The sequence below is a fragment of the Miniopterus natalensis genome, chromosome 12 (assembly GCF_054644295.1).
Source record: "Miniopterus natalensis isolate mMinNat1 chromosome 12, mMinNat1.hap1, whole genome shotgun sequence".
Classification (NCBI taxonomy): Eukaryota; Metazoa; Chordata; class Mammalia; order Chiroptera; family Miniopteridae; genus Miniopterus; species Miniopterus natalensis.
The window spans coordinates 74,309,832-74,326,052 of NC_142092.1; the positions used below are offsets into that span (position 1 = coordinate 74,309,832).

Sequence of the window (16,221 nt, forward strand, 5' to 3'; positions counted from 1 at the left end):
GGAGCAGAGGTGGGAGGTCGCAGCTGGAGGCCGGCCAGAGGGGGCAGGTCCAGACAGGAAATGCGGAAGGAGGGAGAACAGGACATTCCAAGCGCTGGCTGGGCGCGGGGGCGGGAGGCCAGGGCGGGAGAGCAGAGGTAGGTGGTGGGAGTGAGAGCTTTTTTAAAATTTGGGGGGACTTTTTGTATTTTTAAAAAAATTTTAAGTGTCTTTATTGATTTCAGAATGAGGAAGGGAGAGGGAGAGAGAGAGAGAAAAACATCAGTGACGAGAGTCATCGATCAGCTGCCTCCTGCTCGCCCCCTGACCGGGAATCGAACCGTGACCTGGTTCATAGGTTGACGCTCAACCACTGAGCCGCACCGGCTGGGCGACTTTTCGTATTTTTAATGATTGAAACAAAAAGTATCCAAAACCTCACCTTCTGAAAGAACCAGCTGTGCCTGCCCCTCTCCTTGGCCTTGACTCCGGCCTGCTGCTGGCTGGGCTTAGAGCAGTGTCCCTGGGCTTTTCAGAAGGAGCCAGGGGGTGTGGCCTGGGGTTAGGGTGCTGGTTCTGGAACCTTCCGAGTGGAAGGAAGTGTCGAGACCCCAGGGTTAGCAGGGCACATGCTCCCCACTCCCCAGCACAGAGGCCACCACAGAATTACAAGCCCCCACCCTTTGGGTAATTTGGCCACCTTGCAAGAGGAGAGGCCAGAGTGGTGTGTGGTGGTTACTGCCGCCCACAGAGACATATTGGAGACATATAAGCGGGTTTCTAGAGGCCAGAGGGACCGCCACCTGCGGCCTGAGGGATGTGTGCTGGTGTGTGGACCTCGAGGAGCATGAGGGCTGTGCTGGTGACCCTCCTGGCTCTGGTCTCAGTGTCCAGGGTCCCTGCAGCCTGGCTGGGGAAGCTGGACCCGGGGAAGGTAACGGTCCTCCTGGGCAGCCACACGGGCTGTGGGGGGACGGGCTGGCCTGCACAAGGGGCGCCTGGGCTCCCAGCTGAACAGGGTGCCTCCAGGTCTGGAGGGAGGGCCTCTCACCAGTGCCTCCTGCGTCCAGCTTCTGGGGTCCTGGTATGTCGTTGCCGTGGCCTCCGGTGAGAAGGGCTTCGCCGTGGAGAAGGCCACGAAGAACATCGAGGGAGTCGTGGTGACGCTCACTCCTGAAAATAAGCTGAAGGTGCTATCCTCCCGCCACAGGTGAGTGCCCTGGGCCTGGCCCACCGGCTGTGGCCGCAGATGCCAAGGCTGAGTCCAGCTGCCCCGGGCACAGAGACAGCTCCATGTTGGTCCACAAGGGCAGTCTTTCAAACAGTTTTTATTTTATTCTCTCTTGTCTTTATTTTAATTAAAATAAAAAAGCAGATGTAAATTGTGGTAAGGACACACAAACTTCAGCACCTTCACCAGGTCTGAGTGCAGGGCTCGGTGGCCTCAGGTACATTCACACTGTTGGGCAGCCACCACCACGGTCACCTCCAGGACCTGCCGTCCCTCTATCTATGGCAGATGCTCACACACCTTCTCTTCTGAGTCCAGCCCCAGGCGGGTTCAATTTGGTCTGGAGCCAGGGTCCGCGTAACGGGAGCCATCAGGGGTAAGGCAGGACCCGTGGCCTCGCTGGCCGGTTGGCAGTGGGTCTGGGTGGCAGAACTCTCCTCTGTGGTCCCGCGTCTGGACCCTGAGTGGACAATGGGCCCTGAGTGGACAGTGGGCCTTCTCTTCCCCAGGTTGGAGAGGTGTAATCTGAGTGTGGTGGAGTTGCTGAGGCAAAACTCTGCGTGGGTGTTCGAGAATCCCTGTAAGGAGGATGCCCCTGCGGTCTTGTCCAGGGCAGGGTGGGGGCTGGCTCCATTTCCCGGGGCTCTCGGTCCTCTGCAGCATCCCCAGGCCCCCTGCAGGCAGGGCCAGTGTGGAGGGGAAGGCAGTGACTCCACCCTGAGGCTTCAGTGAGCTCTCCACCTGGAAGTGAGAGGACCCCCTTTTGTCAGAGGCTTGGCGCCAATCTTGAGGACAGAGGACTCAACCGTGCCCACCACGCTCAGCTGGGACCCCAGGCCTCCCTTTGTAGTGTGCAAGGGGGTGTCACTCAGCCCTGGTGGGGACAGGCTCTGGGGAGCGTGACCCATCGCATCCCAGTCACTGCCAGGGTGCCCCCCCTCCGTCCCTGAGAGCTCTGTGCCCGGTCTCGGGGCGGGAAGGGATGGGGCAGAGCTTGGGGGCTCAGCCTGCTGGGAGGGCCACTGGGAGGTCTGATGGCCCTGCCCCTCGGGCTCTGTTTGCCAGCCCTGGGCGTGCTGGAGTACCGGGTGCTGGGCACCAACTTCAGGGACTATGCCATCGTGTTCACGCTCCTGGAGCAGCAGGATGAGGCCTTCACCACGGTGGAGCTGTACAGTGCGTGGCCTGTGGCCTGGGGTCCGGGGGGCGGTCCTACCTGTCGGCCGTCCAGGCCCGCTGCAGGCAGTCCCTCCTAGCCCCCCGCACGCTCTCAGAGGGCGGCCTCCCTGCAGGTCGGACACACTTGGCCAGCCCCGAGGCCTTCAGCTTCTTCACACAGTGGAGCCAGGGTCTGGGCTTCCTGTCGCAGCAGCAGGCCAGGCTGCAGACCGACCGTGAGTGTCCCCAGGCACCGTTGCCAGTCTCGGGACCCTCTGGGAGTCAGGAAGAACTGGGGGTGGTTTTCAAGGAGTCACCTACTCCCTGCGGAGTCAGGCCTGCAGGGACGGTCCCCGTTTCAGGTGACACTATGGGCAGGGACTGGGAGGCTCCTGGGGCCGGGGCAGCTGCAGTCTGACCTGCCTGCCTCACAGTCCATCTCACTCCCCCTCTAGTCACCTGTGCGCACAAGGCCTTCCAGGTAAGCTGCTTTCCGAGCATCACCCGGGGCTCCCTGTGCGGCAGGAGGAGCCTGGGGCCCTGGGAGCCCTCACATTCAGTGGGCAGCAGGGGCCAGTGGCTGGGGGCTGGGGGGCAGATGCTTCTCAAGGTAAACCTGGGTCACCAATGTTTGTCTTGGTTTTCAGTGAATGCTGTGGCCCCCGGGGGGGACAGTGCCCACCGTGTCCTGGTGGGAGCTGGCCAGGCGCTGCCCTCTGAGCTCAGCTACCCAGGAGCTCTGGCTGCAGATCCAAATAAAGCGATTCCACAAATCGGCAAATTGGCCCTGGGCCTCTCGTGTGTGCTGGGAAGATGGGCCGCTGCCCAAGTGTTGCCTTCTTGGGCTCTGGTTGGGGCTCCAGCTGGGATGGGGTGGGGTGAGGTGGGCCCAGGGCTGACCCATGGAGCAGAGACCCGGCTCTGGGACGAGAGGCCTGGTCTGTACCTGCGTCCCTCGTCAGAGCCCCTCTGGGTCAGAGGAGGGGGCTGGGCTTGGAGAAGGGCAGCAGTCGCCAAGATCCCAGGGTGGGCAGGGGCTGGTGGGCCTGGGCTGGAGGAAGGCCCTGCGGTCTGGATGCAGTCTGGTCAGGACACTGGGCTGAGGAAGCTGGCACCAGTGCTTGGCTGGGGTGCACAGTGTCCAGGGCTTGAGTTTGGCCTTCCCCGGCCTGGGCTCTGGGCAGGAGCAGCAGAGGGCCTGAGCCTATTGTCCTCCTGTGAGCTGGGGGCCCTGCCTGAAGTCTGGCAGAAGCAAGGCCATCGGGGAGCTGGGCGGGACAGGGAGAGGCTGCCTGTCGCTCCTGGTCAGGTGCATGCAGGGGCCTTGCTCTTCGAGGAGAGCACGCACCCACATTCACAGGTGCACACGTGCAAACATGTCCAGCCTGGCCCGACTGTCAGTCCCAGCTCTGGCGTCAAGAAGTCAGCCCCGATGTCCACACAGCATGTCCGAGCCCCGCTCCATGTGAGGAACTCCCCATGCAGTGACCACGGTGATGCTTCTCTCCTGGGGGGGCTTGCTGCCGGGTGAGACAACCCCAGGGGCCACGTGCCTTGGCTCCTAGAGGCCCAGGGGAGTGACCGTGAGAACACGATGGCCTCCGTCTTCAGGGCCTCCCAGGCAGCAGGCAGCTCCCCCCAGGTGGCTGTGCAGCTCCGAGGGCTGGGAGCCCAGGGCCGGCCCTCTGTGCCCAGGGGAGGGCCCAAAGCCCCTGTCCCTCCCCGTTGGCCCACCCCGGCCCTCTAGAGGGCTGGCCGGACACCCACGGCAGGGCAGGTAGGCAGGCCAGATTTAAACTCAGTGTCTGGCGGCTGAGGGAGGAGGGCGAGGATGGGGCTGGGGCAGCAGCTGCTGGTGCTGGTCCTGGCACTGGTGCTGGCTGTGGGGTCCCAGCCGCAGGAGCAGCTCCCCAGGCAGTCCCACAACCTCAACTGGAACAAGGTGAGCTTCGAGCCTCAGGCCCTGAGCCAGGTTCTCCGCCACAGAGGGCTGGGGTACAGGATGGGAGAGGTGGGACAGCGTTCCCTGAAACCTTCACCTGGCAACCTGAGACCATGGACAACCCCAGGTGGCCAGAAACTCCATACTGCCCGGAGGCTGCCCACCTGGCCTCTCCCTGAGGGGCTGACGGCCTCTTTGGGGACAATCTGGGGCTGCAAAAGTCAACTGACAAATGTGGGCCCCATGGGCCGGAACCCCCAAAGTGGGGTGGAGCAGAGGGCCCCAGACAGGTGTGGCCTGAGGTCACCTGGACATGCCAGGTGGGCAGGGAGGGGGGCGGAATGAGCAGGGCCTGTTCTGGAATGAGATTGCTGGCCGGTGGCAGGTTCCGGTGGGGGCGGCTGTGGGCGACCGTGGGCACAGGCTGATGGGCTTGTGGCTGTGCCTGGGAGCTTGGGTTTGTAGCAGAAGTCAGTGGGATGGGGCTTCTGGGAGGCCCCGGGGAGGCACATGTGGGAAGGAGGCTGGGCACTCAGTGCCCAGGGCCCAGCCCTGTGCTGCCTCGGGCTCTGGCCCCCATGGCCCTGGAAGTGGGCTGGGCCTCAGGAAGGGTCACTTGTCTGGTAAGTTCTGAAGGGCCCTGGAGGGAGCCCTGGGGATTAGGGGAGGGGGTGCTTCCCATCCATACTCCCCAGCACCCTCTTTGCAGTTTTCAGGGTTCTGGTACATTCTTGCCATCGCCTCTGATGCCCAGGGGTTCTTGCCGGGCACAGACAAGAGGAAGCTGGGGGCGTTTGTGGTGCAGGTCCACAGGGTGGGCCAGCTGAAGGTGGTCCTCGCCTTCAACCGGTGAGGGGATGGGCCGGACGCCCCAGCGCACCCTCCACAGACCAGCCAAGAACAGCCCACGGCAGCTCCCTCTCCACAGGAAAAGGGGGGGCAGGGTTGTGGGCCAGCCTGGAAATCCCACCAGGACTGACCCTACAGCCACGACCCTCGTCACCTCCTGCCCCTGAAATTCAAAGGGCTGGTATGGGGAGAAGCCACTGTCATCCAGGGGGCCCTGGGCAGCCACCAGGTCCCACGGAGCAGAGGGTGGGACGAGAGGTCTTCCTGGGTGGGGCTGGTGGCCGCAGGTGGGAGGCGGGGCTCCTTGGCCATGAGTTCAGAGGCCCCTTGCCCTCCCCCAGGTCCCAGGGGTGCCAGTCTCACACGGTGATTCTGAGGAAAGACAGGAAGAAGCCGGTGTTCAGGAACACCTGTGCGTATGGGGCGGCGAGGAAAGGTGGGGTGGAGGGTGCGGGGGCTCATGGCCACGGAGACACTGGGCACGACCCCGACGGCAGTGCCCCCAGTGGACACCTGAGACAGGCCGGCTGCGGTCCCAGAGCCTGTCCTTCCCAGAGCCCACGAGACGGGTGCAGTCCCAGTGGCCTGGGCCAGAGGGTGGGGTGGGGGAGACCCTCTGAAGCCTCCCAGACGCCCCGCCCTGTGTGGGCGAAGGACTTAGATGGCCCTGTGCTCCCTCTGTCCAGTGAAGGGGGTGCAGGGCTTCTGGGTGCTGTCCACTGACTACAGCTATGGCGTGGTCGACCTGCGCCTGGGCCGGGCCAGCCAGACCTCCAAGACCCTGCTGCTCTTCAGTGAGTCCAGTGGCGTCGGGGTCCCTCCCTGGTGGCCAGTGTCCAGGGCAGTGAGTGTGGTGGGTGGGGGCTGGGAGGGGGCGTTTGTGAGGGACGCTGGGCAGACACCAGAGCCGGGCAGCTTACACGAGGACATTGCCTCTGGTTGCCCAGGGTGCCCACAGGGTGGGGGTCGGGCAGCCTCGCTTCCTGGTGGGCCCTCGCGTGGTGGGAGAGCTCTGGCCACGGCCTCTTCTTACAAGGCACCCACCCCAGCCCGAGGACCCACCCTCATCACCGCCCGGGCCACGCTTTGGTGGGACACCCACGTCTCCGTCACCCGCTCGCTGCCCTCGTTCCCTCAGCAGCACCCCTGCTTCTCCATCCCACGCACTCGGAGGGCATCTGGGGGGCCGGGGGCTGGGCCGGGGTCGGCAGCCCCAGGGGCCAGGGCTGGACGCCGACGCGATGACCCTGCTTCCCGCCCGCAGGCCGGCGGAACGAGTCCAGCTTCCCGAGCATGAGGAAGTTCGTAGACATTTGTGAGATCCGGGAGCTTGCGAGGGCCGTGACCGTTCTCCCGAAAGACGGTACAACGCGGCCGCGAGGCTTCCGGGCCATGCCCCCGCCCCCCCGCCCATCCTGGTGAAAGAACCGGGAGGGTGACGGTGCCGCCCTGGAGGTCTGAGGCCCCTGTGAAGGCCCGGTCCTTCCCGGCACTGGGGCCCACGCGCTCGGCCGGCCGGGTCTCTGCACTGTGGCCGGAGGACCCTCTGTGGGGCCCCGGGCAGCACATGTGAGAACGGCCGGCCTGTCCAGCCACGTGGCCCCAGCCCCTCATCACTGCTCTGGTCTCTCGCAGCCTCCTGTGCACACACCATCCTGCCCTGAGAGCCAGCGTCCTCCTGCGCTTTCCTTGGGGCTCCACGTGCGGTCCCCCGGCACCCCGGCAGCGCTGGTCCCGACCGCAGGTGCTGCCACCCAGCGGCTTGCTGAGGGGTCCGGTGAGGCCAGGCCATGGACAGTGTGAAACCCTGGCCGTGGCTGCACCCGAGGGATCCTTCACTGTCACAGGCCCCCTCTGCCGTGTCCTCTGGGCCACGTGGCAGGAAGATGCATCTGTCCCTCACCTGCTGTGAAATAGACCAGGGGCCGGTCCACTGTCATCCTTGCCGTGTGCTTTTTCTGTGCAGCGAGGCCGCCATGCTCTGCGCTCGACACCCGGCACTCTCTCAGGACGCCATTCTCCTGTTCACCAAATGCTTATAAGCACCTGTTCAGGTCCAGGCCCCGAGCCAGGCCCCGGGGGTGAGCGGTGAGCAAGTCAGGCAAAGGCACTTCTCGCAGAACTGACCCCTGGTTAGGAGGGGAGGACGTGGCGCGTCACTGAGCACAGTGAGAGGCTGAGAAACCGACCTGGGGGGCAAACGAAGCAGGCGTGACGTGCCGGGTGGGGGGGCAGTCAGGGAGGGCTTCTTGGAGGAAGCGCCATTTGAGCCGAGCAGTGAATGGTGGTGGGAGTCAAGTTACGGTGGGGCTGGGGAGTGGGTGCCCTTTGAAAAACCCCTCGGGGAGGGCGGCAACGGGGAGATGGGCCCGGACCGTGCACAGCAGCCACGGCATCGCCCGCCGGACACCAACACGGATCGATGTACCCTGCCGCCTGGGTACTCTGCTTGTCTCGAGGGTGTGGGGGAGAGGAAGCTCCAGGCCCTGGGCACAGCCTGTACCACCCCTCACCTCGGCCACCCAGTTCACGCCCCCCTTCACCCCGTCTCCCGTCTCAGGCCCCCCGTCTCCTCTAGCCAGGGTGCTGGGCGTGGGTGCAGGATCTTGTGGGCCACACCCCACAGAGGCCCCTCTAGGTCACACAGCTCGGGCCTGACGGGAGTTATCAGACCCGCTGAGCTCGGCGTCCTGGTGGGCAGTGAGTGTGTGACTAATCCCACGGGGGCAGGGCAGCCGCAGCCCAGGGCGGTTCTGCAGCCCCGTAGGGACCCCGTGGCCAGGGCGTGCTGCCCTGGGAGTGTTCCCAAGAGCCTTTCCCGAGGCCTGGACCTGCCTCCTGGTCTCCTGAAAGGGCACTGGGCCGGCCCCTTTCCCACCCCAGCAGCGCCTTCCTGGGGGTAATTATAGGATCAAGCCGACACCTTCAGGTCCTCACCCAGGGCTCACTGAGAGTGCATGGGGGAGGCACCCTGCCCCCAACAGGCACAGAGGCACCTTTGTGAGCCCCCAGCATCCACCTGTGCCCTTGGGCCCCTGCTGGGGTCAGCGCTTGCAATAAGATAGACACAAACCGGGTCGTTCCAGGGAGGGGAGCACATGGCTGAATGGTGGCCCTGAAAGATGCATCCACCCTGAGCCTGTGAAGGGAGCTGATCTGGAAATAGGGCCTTTGCAGGTGTAATTACATCCAAGGACTGGTGTCCGGAGCAGAGAAGGGGGACCTGGGACACAGCACAGAGCAGACGCTGGAGGGATGTGACCACAAGCCCAGAGCAGCTGAAGCCCCCGAGCTGGGACCACCTTCCCTGGAGCCCCTAGAGGGGCCACAGCCCTGCTGACCCCTGCGTTTCAGACTTCTGGCCTCAGAACTGGGAAAAAGTAAATTTCTGTTGTTTTAAGCCCCCAGTTTGTGGTCGTTTGTCACGGCCACCTCAGGAAATGGAATGTGCTCCACAGAATTCAGGCAGGGGGTGTAGGGAGGGGGTGTCATTTCCACTCCCTGGGGAGGCAGTGTCGGAGCTAAGCCCCGAGTCCCAGAACGGCCCCTCGCGGGGCAATCTGGGGCAGAAAGTCACAGGCTGGCCCGATGCAGCGGGTACAAGAGACCACTGAGGCAATGAGCTGACTGAAAATCCCTGTCTCCCAACCCCAAACTTTCCTCCAGCAACGTGTGGGCCAGACCTCCAGACCCCAAAGACCTTGAGGGGGGCCGAGCACAGGTGAGCGGCAGGGGCCGGCTAGTGGAGTGTTTAGAGCAGGCTGGACGCCCGCTTGGAGTTCAGGAGGCCGGGAGGGAAGGGAAGGGGTGGGGCACCGGCCCCGGGGTGGGAGCTGGAGCCTGGATGCAGACCGGCTCTCCTGGGGACAAGGGGTGGAGAACCGGAGCTAGTCCGGGTCTGTGGGGGTGGGTGCACCCATGGCCCCAGGGTTGTGGGGGCACAAGGAAGCCATTGTTTTATCTTCCTAGCTCCTAATTTAGAGGCAGCTACTCCCCATTCTGAGAACATTCTCCCATCCAGATAAGCTCTCTCAGGAGGCCAACCCGAGGGTGATGGTGGCAGGTGACCTCCATTCACGGGATCCAAGCAAAACGACTTAATCACCACCTACACTGCAAACTAAGGGACCTTTGTGCAGGTGAGGGAGAGGCTGGGCCCTGTCTCCAGGTCGGCCCATCAAGAGGATAAATGGGCAGCTGGGAGGCCAGGTGATCGGGGAGCAGAAGTGAGGGCCTAGGACTGGCGATGCAGCTGTTCCTTCTGACATCCGGGCTGAGCCTGTTCTTTGTGCTGAGAGCCGAAGACACCCAGCTTATTCATGCCAGAACTAACGAGGTGAGAGCTCGGGAGGCTGGCGTGGGGCACAGTCCCAGGTCAGGCTCCTTCACTGGGCTAGGAGCCCCTCTCTGGACAATCTGGGGCAGAATGTCACAGGCCGGCTGGATGCAGCTTGGGGGGACTTTGACCAGAGCCCCCTCTCTTGTGTCATCAGTGAGGTCTCCTGGCAGAGGAGGGGTTGCTGAGTGATGCTCAGTCCCCACGGCGGAGGAGGGTGTCTTCCTGTGCCCTGGGGTAGTAGGTTGGATGATGGATGGTGGATGGTGGATGGATGGTGGATGGATGGTGGTGGATGGTGGTGGATGGTGGATGATGGTGGGTGGATGATGGTGGATGGATGGTGGTGGATGGTGGTGGATGGTGGTGGATGGTGGTAGATGGTGGATGGATGGTGGTGGATGGTGGATGGATGGTGGTGGGTGGTGGATGGATGGTGGTGGATGGTGGATGGATGGTGGTGGATGATGGTGGATGGTGGATGGTGGTGGATGGTGGATGGATGGTGGTGGATGGTGGTGGATGGTGGGTGGGTATATGGGTGGTGCATGGACGGATGGAAGTAGACAGGCATCTATGAGGGCAGGGTTGATGAGCACACATCCATGGACACCTCTGAGGTAAGAGAGTCTAAATCCACGGGACCCTCACTGTGGGCTCCATGCACACTTACTCCATTCACTCCTCTCGGTTTGCTGGCCCCTTTCCTGCTTCTCTCGGGAACGTCCATTTCTGACAGGGTTGGGTTCTGTTCCGTTCTCACTCACTGGGCCCATTAACCCACCTCCTCCGGGACGCAGGGATGTGACAGCTCCGTGGACATCCCCCTGACATTTCCTTTCCGCATCAGCGTCCTGTGCTGACCATGAGGGAGGGACTCAAGTGTGGGGACACCTTGCTGTGCCCTCCACATGCAAAAGAGAAAAGGCTTCCTCACAGCCCTGCTCTTTCCCGCACTCGTCCCGTCTTCACCGTTTCTCTGAGCTGTGGCAGTCGGCTCAGGCGGCTGATTGAGAGACAGCCCAGACCTTCTGTTCTTTCAGAGTTTCCCTCCCTAAAGCCCTGTCGCAACACCCTTCCCCAGCTCTTAGGCACGTGGTACATAAAGTACTGGGTGGGCACCCTGCCCATCCCTGAGAAGAAGCAGCGCCTGCCCCTGCCTCCCTTCACCTTCGTCCTGAACGACCTCCAAAGGCTGGAGTTCAGGATGAACATCATGTGAGTCTTTCCTGGCACCAGGAGCAACATCGCTGCAGATCCCCCGCCTGCCCCCTCCAGCTCGGCTGGGGCTCCAGAGGAGGAGGAGGGTGCCCTTTAGTTGGGAAGTCAGGATTCACCCCTGGGTGACCTTGGGACCCTTCCATTGCCAGAAATGGGCTCCCTGATGGTTTCTGTTTTCCAGAAAGCCGAGCGGATGCATATTATTTAAACTGCCCTTTGAGCGAGAGATCAGTCCAGGGAGATACAAAAACTGTAAGTGGCCACTGGCTCAGTCACGGGGCCCCCAGGCCTCCAGGGGGCAGCATTTGTGAGCATGTGCTAGGTGACGACCCAGCTGAGTGTCCACGTGACAGACTCAACTCCTACTGGCCCCTGGAAACCTCGGTCTCTGCGTGGGGAGGCAGGTTTTCCTCTGGTGCTCGGAGCCGCCAGTTATCTGGGCTGGTCCCAACACGCAGCTCACCTTCCCGGTGTCCAAGCACCCACCTTCCTGTTTCCCGGGTCCTGGGCACGTTCTCCACCGGTGAGCCTTCCTCTCTGACGCTGCCCTGTGCCCAGGGCCAGGACGCCTTGCTTCCCCACCCTCAGGGGCACCACACCTGCCGGTACAGGGGCGCCCTCAGGAAGCCTGGGGGCGGGTCAGCCGCTCATGAGCTTCCTGCAGCATCTGGGGAGACGTGAACGTGAGCCTCTGGGAGCCTTGGCCAACAGCGGCGATCTGAGGCCCGCAGAGAGGCCCAGGGTGGACGCCCCTGCCAGCCACTGCCACCCCCACATTGCACTGCTGGGCGTCTGAGCCGGTGCCCCTCCCGACGCGCAGCTCCCAGCATCGGGCCTGCCTCCCCCTGTTCCCCTCCTTCAGGCAGTAGGACCCTCCCAGCCCCTTAGACCCCCATGGATCCCCCGTGGCTCTACCCATGTCCCGCCCAGGGTGGGGACACAGGATCAGCATCTGGCTCACCGAGGACCGAGAACATGGCATTGCCCACTTCGAGGGCGAGAGGAAGAAGAGGGACGTGCAGATAATGAAGCTCTTTGGTGAGGGTCCTGGGGCAGGGGGACCTTCAGGCCGCACCGAGGGGGTGGCGCCTGGCCCGGCAGCCCTGGCAGCGGCGCTCAGCCCTTGGGCCAAACTTTGCCCGGTGCCCTGAATTTGTGCGTGTGTCTGTATGTTCACGTGTGCTTATGTGTACACGTGCCTGTGCGCTCACGTATGTGCACAGAGGTGCATATGTGCCTCTCTGCCCATGTGCCCACGTGATCACATGTGTGCGCTTGTGTCTCTCCCTCTCTCTCCACCACTGACCCTCGGTCACTCTGCTTCTACCCAGACTGTCCTGGCACCCTGTCCCCCGACCCCCTCCACCCACTCCCTGGCCTCACTCTGCACATTTCAAAAAGAATCCTTACCCGAGGATATATTTTTACTTTATTGATTTTGGACAGAGAGGGAGGGAGAGGGAGAGAGAGAAACGTCCATCCGTTGCCTTCTGAACACGCCTGACTGGGAAGCAAACCCCCGCCCTGGGTATGCGCCGGACCTGGGACTGAACCTGCGACTCCGGGGCACAGGGCAGTGCTCAGCCAACCGACCACACCGGCCAGGCTCATCCGCACATTCAAACGCTGTTTCAGGCCACCAGCCGCTGGTGTCTTTCCGGCCGCTCTCTGGGGGTCCCCTCCCCAGACGGTCCCTGCCCACTGGGTCTCCGCCGCCAGCCTCGCCTGCTGTCCGCAGTCCTCTGCCCGCAGGGAGCTCCCCGCTGCTCCTGCCTGCCCCAGCCGTGGGGGGTGGAGGCCGGGCGGAGCCAGGGCTGGTCCCACCGTCCCAGCTGGACCACAGGCCCGAAGGGCCCTCAGTGCCCCGGACCCCTCCCAGGTGCCCCCATCACCTCACGGCCTCCTGCTCCCGGCAGCATTTCACATGCCCCACTGTGCGCCCACCTGTGCCCAGAGGCCCCTGCCTGAGAGGGGGCCCCCCGGCCCAGGTGACCCCGGCCCCTGGCCTCCCACACCCCTCACCCCTCTTCCCTGCAGGCCGCACGCTGGACGATAGCCCAGAGGCCCTGCGCATCTTCGAGGAGTTTGTCGAGGACAAAGGGATAAACAGGACGGCCATCGTCAAACCCAGTCACATTGGTAATGAGGGGGGTCCCCTTGTTTCTCCACTCGCCCCGGACTCTGGGCCTTTCTCGCCCCTGGTTCCCTCCTGAGGACCCTGCGGGGGTTCTACCGCCTGCCTCTCTTTCTGGGTCTGCAGACGCCTGTCAGTCGGATGGCGAGTCTTAGTGCCCGCGGGCGGCGGCTGGGTTCAGGACGCTGGACCCTGCGGCCCCCGCCCTCTGCTGCCTGCGGTCAGAGCTCCAGACCCGAAGGCACCTCGCGGGGGGCGCTGCACCGGCTCCGACAGCACCTTTCATTCAGCGATTAACGCATTGATTTCTCCGGTGAAGAGCCTCAGCCCTGCCGGTCGGGCGTCACCTGCCATCACAGCGCCCTGCCCTGCCCTGCCCGGCCCGGCCCTGCCCGGCCCTCCCCAGATGGGCGTTTCCTTCAGGCCCAGAGAGGCATTTGTTCTCAGTTCCTAGTTAAACACGTGCCACATAGAAACTGTTTTCACAACATAAAATGATTGTCTTAGAACTCGGAGCACTGCCCGGAGGTCGGAGGTCAGAGGTCAGAGGTCAGAGGCCCAGGCCTTCCTTGGGACCCGCCCCCTCCCCCTTGGCCCTGGATTCTGCTGAGCTCCCCCCCCCCCCCCCACTGTATCCGACCTTGTCTCTGATGTTAAGTTGCTGTTTTCAGAACATAAAGCTGCTGGTTTCTCCGTATTTTCATCTGCATCTTGTGCTTACTGGCTTCTCTCAGGGTTTTCGGGGCTTTAGGCAGCGACTTTGGATTCTTTTAAGCTCACGTTTCCTACGGGCGACGAGCATTTTCCTGCCTCCTTTCGGGGTTTCACACCCCGAGTTCCTCTTGTGTCCAAGTGAGCGAAGACCCACACCCCCGAGTTCGTAGCTCTTCCTACAGTGGGCGTTTTTGTGTTTTTCCATCAATAAAATTTATTCCATCAATAAAATATGTTACATTCGCAGGTGGTAGGCGAAAAAAGCCCACAGAAACATCTTAATTGATGTTAAAAAAAAGCCATTTGAAAGAAATCACCAATCATGATTAACACCCCCCCCCCCCGGTCTTTGCAATAAAACTAGAAGAGACTACGGTCAGCGTCAAACACCTCGTGAACCTGCATCCCTGTAACGAAGCGGAGAAACGTGCCCACCGTCACCCTGGGCGTCCCGGCCACTGGCCAAGAAATGAGAAGGAGACAAGTGGAGACAGAAGATGTCACTTTTCCTAAAAGATTTGCGAGGCCCCTATGGAGGGACCTGTGAGACCCGTGTCTGTAAGACCCTTGTAAGGACAAATACAAATTAGAATATATTTCAATTTCCCTGTTGAAGACCAGAGAAGATCTCCCTGCCCCCTTGATCTTTCAGGATTTACCGAGAAAACTTGTATTTTCTCTTCTCTCAGTGACGACTCACCAGGGGCTCACATGTGAATGATTAGATTTTTTACTTATTTAAAAAAACGATGGGACCCCTTGAATATCCAGGACGAGAGGAACGTGGAACGAAGCCCCGGGGACGCCAAGCTCAGTTCCAGGGCCGTCGGCTCCCCACAAGCCTGGTCCCTGTGCTCTTGGCGCCGTTGGGGCATTTTAAGTGGCCTCGGCGGCCTTTCCCGTCCTCTAAGTCGAAGGGTGAGCACCTCTGCAGGGAGGCCTGTGAACACAGCCACGAGCCCCCATCCCACTCACGTGGGCCCTTAGCCGCCTCTCGGCCCACACTCCCCACGGTCGGCCTGCAGGAGCCTGGAGGTGGGTCCCGGCCTCACGCTCTGGGTGCCCTGGGGTGAGCATCAGCCCCAGAAACTCCCCCAGGTGATTGCAATGAACCCTCCAGGTTAAGCCCCGCTCCCTGAATGACCCGCAAGGCGGAGGCTGAGTCACCTGAGGATAATTCGCCTCTGAGCTCAGGAGGGGTAGGGGAAGGGAGGCCAGGTAACGAGGTGTTTTCACTCATTTTGCCCCTGAGAGAAATACCTGTGAGGTCCAGGACCAGGGGGACGTGACCGGGAACTACCACGGAGAAGGTGAGTTTAACAGGTGGATTTGGGGTGAAGATGTGAGACCTTTTGGACACACCGCGGTGACCCCAGGTTTTCGGGGTGGGGTTGCTGTCCTGGTTCCTGTAACTCAGAGGAGTGGCGGTCGGTCGGGGGAGAGAAGCAGGTTCAGGCCGTCGCTGTCCAGGTCCAGGTCCAGGTCCAGGTCCAGGAAATGGCCCTCGGCTGGCCTCCAGCCTGGCCCCCCCATCCTTCCCTCTGGGCCCTGCTGGGAACTGTTGGGGACACAGGGGACCTTCCTGCTCGGACTCAGAGGGAAGAGGCCTCCTGTTGTCCCGTCGAGGAAGCCGCCTGAGGGCTGAGATGAGCCCCGGGGATTCGGGGAACGCGGCAGGGGGCCCACAGGGTGCTGGCCGTGGCCGGCCCTCCTCCTGTGCGAGGCCCGGAGCCCCTGCCCCCCTTTCCGCTTGCGGCTCAGAAGTCCTCACAGCCCCCTGTGTTCATAGTGGTGAAATGTACACTAGCTAAGATCTGGAAACAGCCCCAGTGCCCCTCAGTAGATGGGTGAGCAAAAAAGCTGTGGGACATTCACACCGTGGATACTACGCAGCTGTAAAGAAGAAGGGTCTCCCGCCCTCCGGCACAGCAGGGACGGACCTGGAGAGTATTGTGCTGAGCGAAATGAGCCAGGCAGAGAAACACAAACATCACGTGATCTCACGCAGATGTGGAATCTAATGAACAGAATAATCTGATGAACAAAATAGATCCCGGGACACAGAAGCGTGGAGCAGACGGAGGGTCTCAGAGGGAGGGGAGGGGAGGGGAGGGGGGAGATGAACCAGAGACCTTCCCTGTCTATGAGCTTAACCCATGGACTCAGACACTGGCCTGGGGAAGGCCTGGGGTGGGGTGCATGTGGGGGGGAGGGGATCCATGGGGGTAAAAAGGGGACGTCTGTAATATTTTCAGCAATAAAGAAACTTTTAAAAAAGTTCTCACAGCTGCAGCCATGCGGTGTCTCCTGCTGGCGCTCAGCGCGGCCCGGCTGTGTGTGCGGCACCTGGGCGTGGGCATCCCCGTCCGTGGAGGATCGGGACGTCCAAAATGTTTGGGGAGCTCTGCGGTGGGATGGCTGGGGGGGTGAGCGGCACGGCGGCCGGGCCACCCGGTGACAGGAGGCTGGATGTCAGGACCCTCCTGGTCTCCATCCTCGGGGTGGCTTGTTTGGTTCCCCAAGGTCCAGATGGTTCTGGGTAACGGTTCAAGATTTGGGCTTTAAAGCCACTTGGGTTAACACACACGCGTTTCAATTGTGGAAATGCTACAGCCCGCATCTGGCAGAGAGCGGAGGGCCGGCCAGTGTTCACCAAC

At 62.2% G+C, this 16,221-nt stretch overlaps 3 protein-coding genes across 3 annotated transcripts; all 3 read left to right on the plus strand.

Moving 5' to 3' along the window:
• The first annotated feature begins 826 nt into the window (after positions 1 to 826).
• On the plus strand, positions 827 to 3,570 carry LCN6 (lipocalin 6). Its single transcript, XM_087822578.1, has 7 exons — positions 827 to 913; positions 1,050 to 1,189; positions 1,720 to 1,790; positions 2,276 to 2,386; positions 2,503 to 2,604; positions 2,824 to 2,849; positions 3,553 to 3,570. The coding sequence occupies exons 1-7, from the start codon at positions 827 to 829 to the stop codon at positions 3,568 to 3,570; spliced, it is 555 nt and encodes a 184-aa protein (XP_087678704.1).
• Positions 3,571 to 4,199: 629 nt separating this feature from the next.
• LCN10 (lipocalin 10) lies at positions 4,200 to 6,581 on the plus strand. The gene is made up of 5 exons (XM_016211794.2): positions 4,200 to 4,310; positions 5,020 to 5,159; positions 5,501 to 5,615; positions 5,851 to 5,953; positions 6,424 to 6,581. Exons 1-5 carry the CDS (start codon positions 4,200 to 4,202, stop codon positions 6,579 to 6,581), a joined length of 627 nt encoding a protein of 208 aa, XP_016067280.2.
• A 2,824-nt stretch (positions 6,582 to 9,405) lies between these two features.
• Positions 9,406 to 13,005, plus strand: LCN1 (lipocalin 1). Its single transcript, XM_087822588.1, has 6 exons — positions 9,406 to 9,495; positions 10,580 to 10,713; positions 11,305 to 11,399; positions 11,647 to 11,754; positions 12,754 to 12,855; positions 12,977 to 13,005. Exons 1-6 carry the CDS (start codon positions 9,406 to 9,408, stop codon positions 13,003 to 13,005), a joined length of 558 nt encoding a protein of 185 aa, XP_087678714.1.
• The last annotated feature ends 3,216 nt before the right edge of the window (positions 13,006 to 16,221 follow it).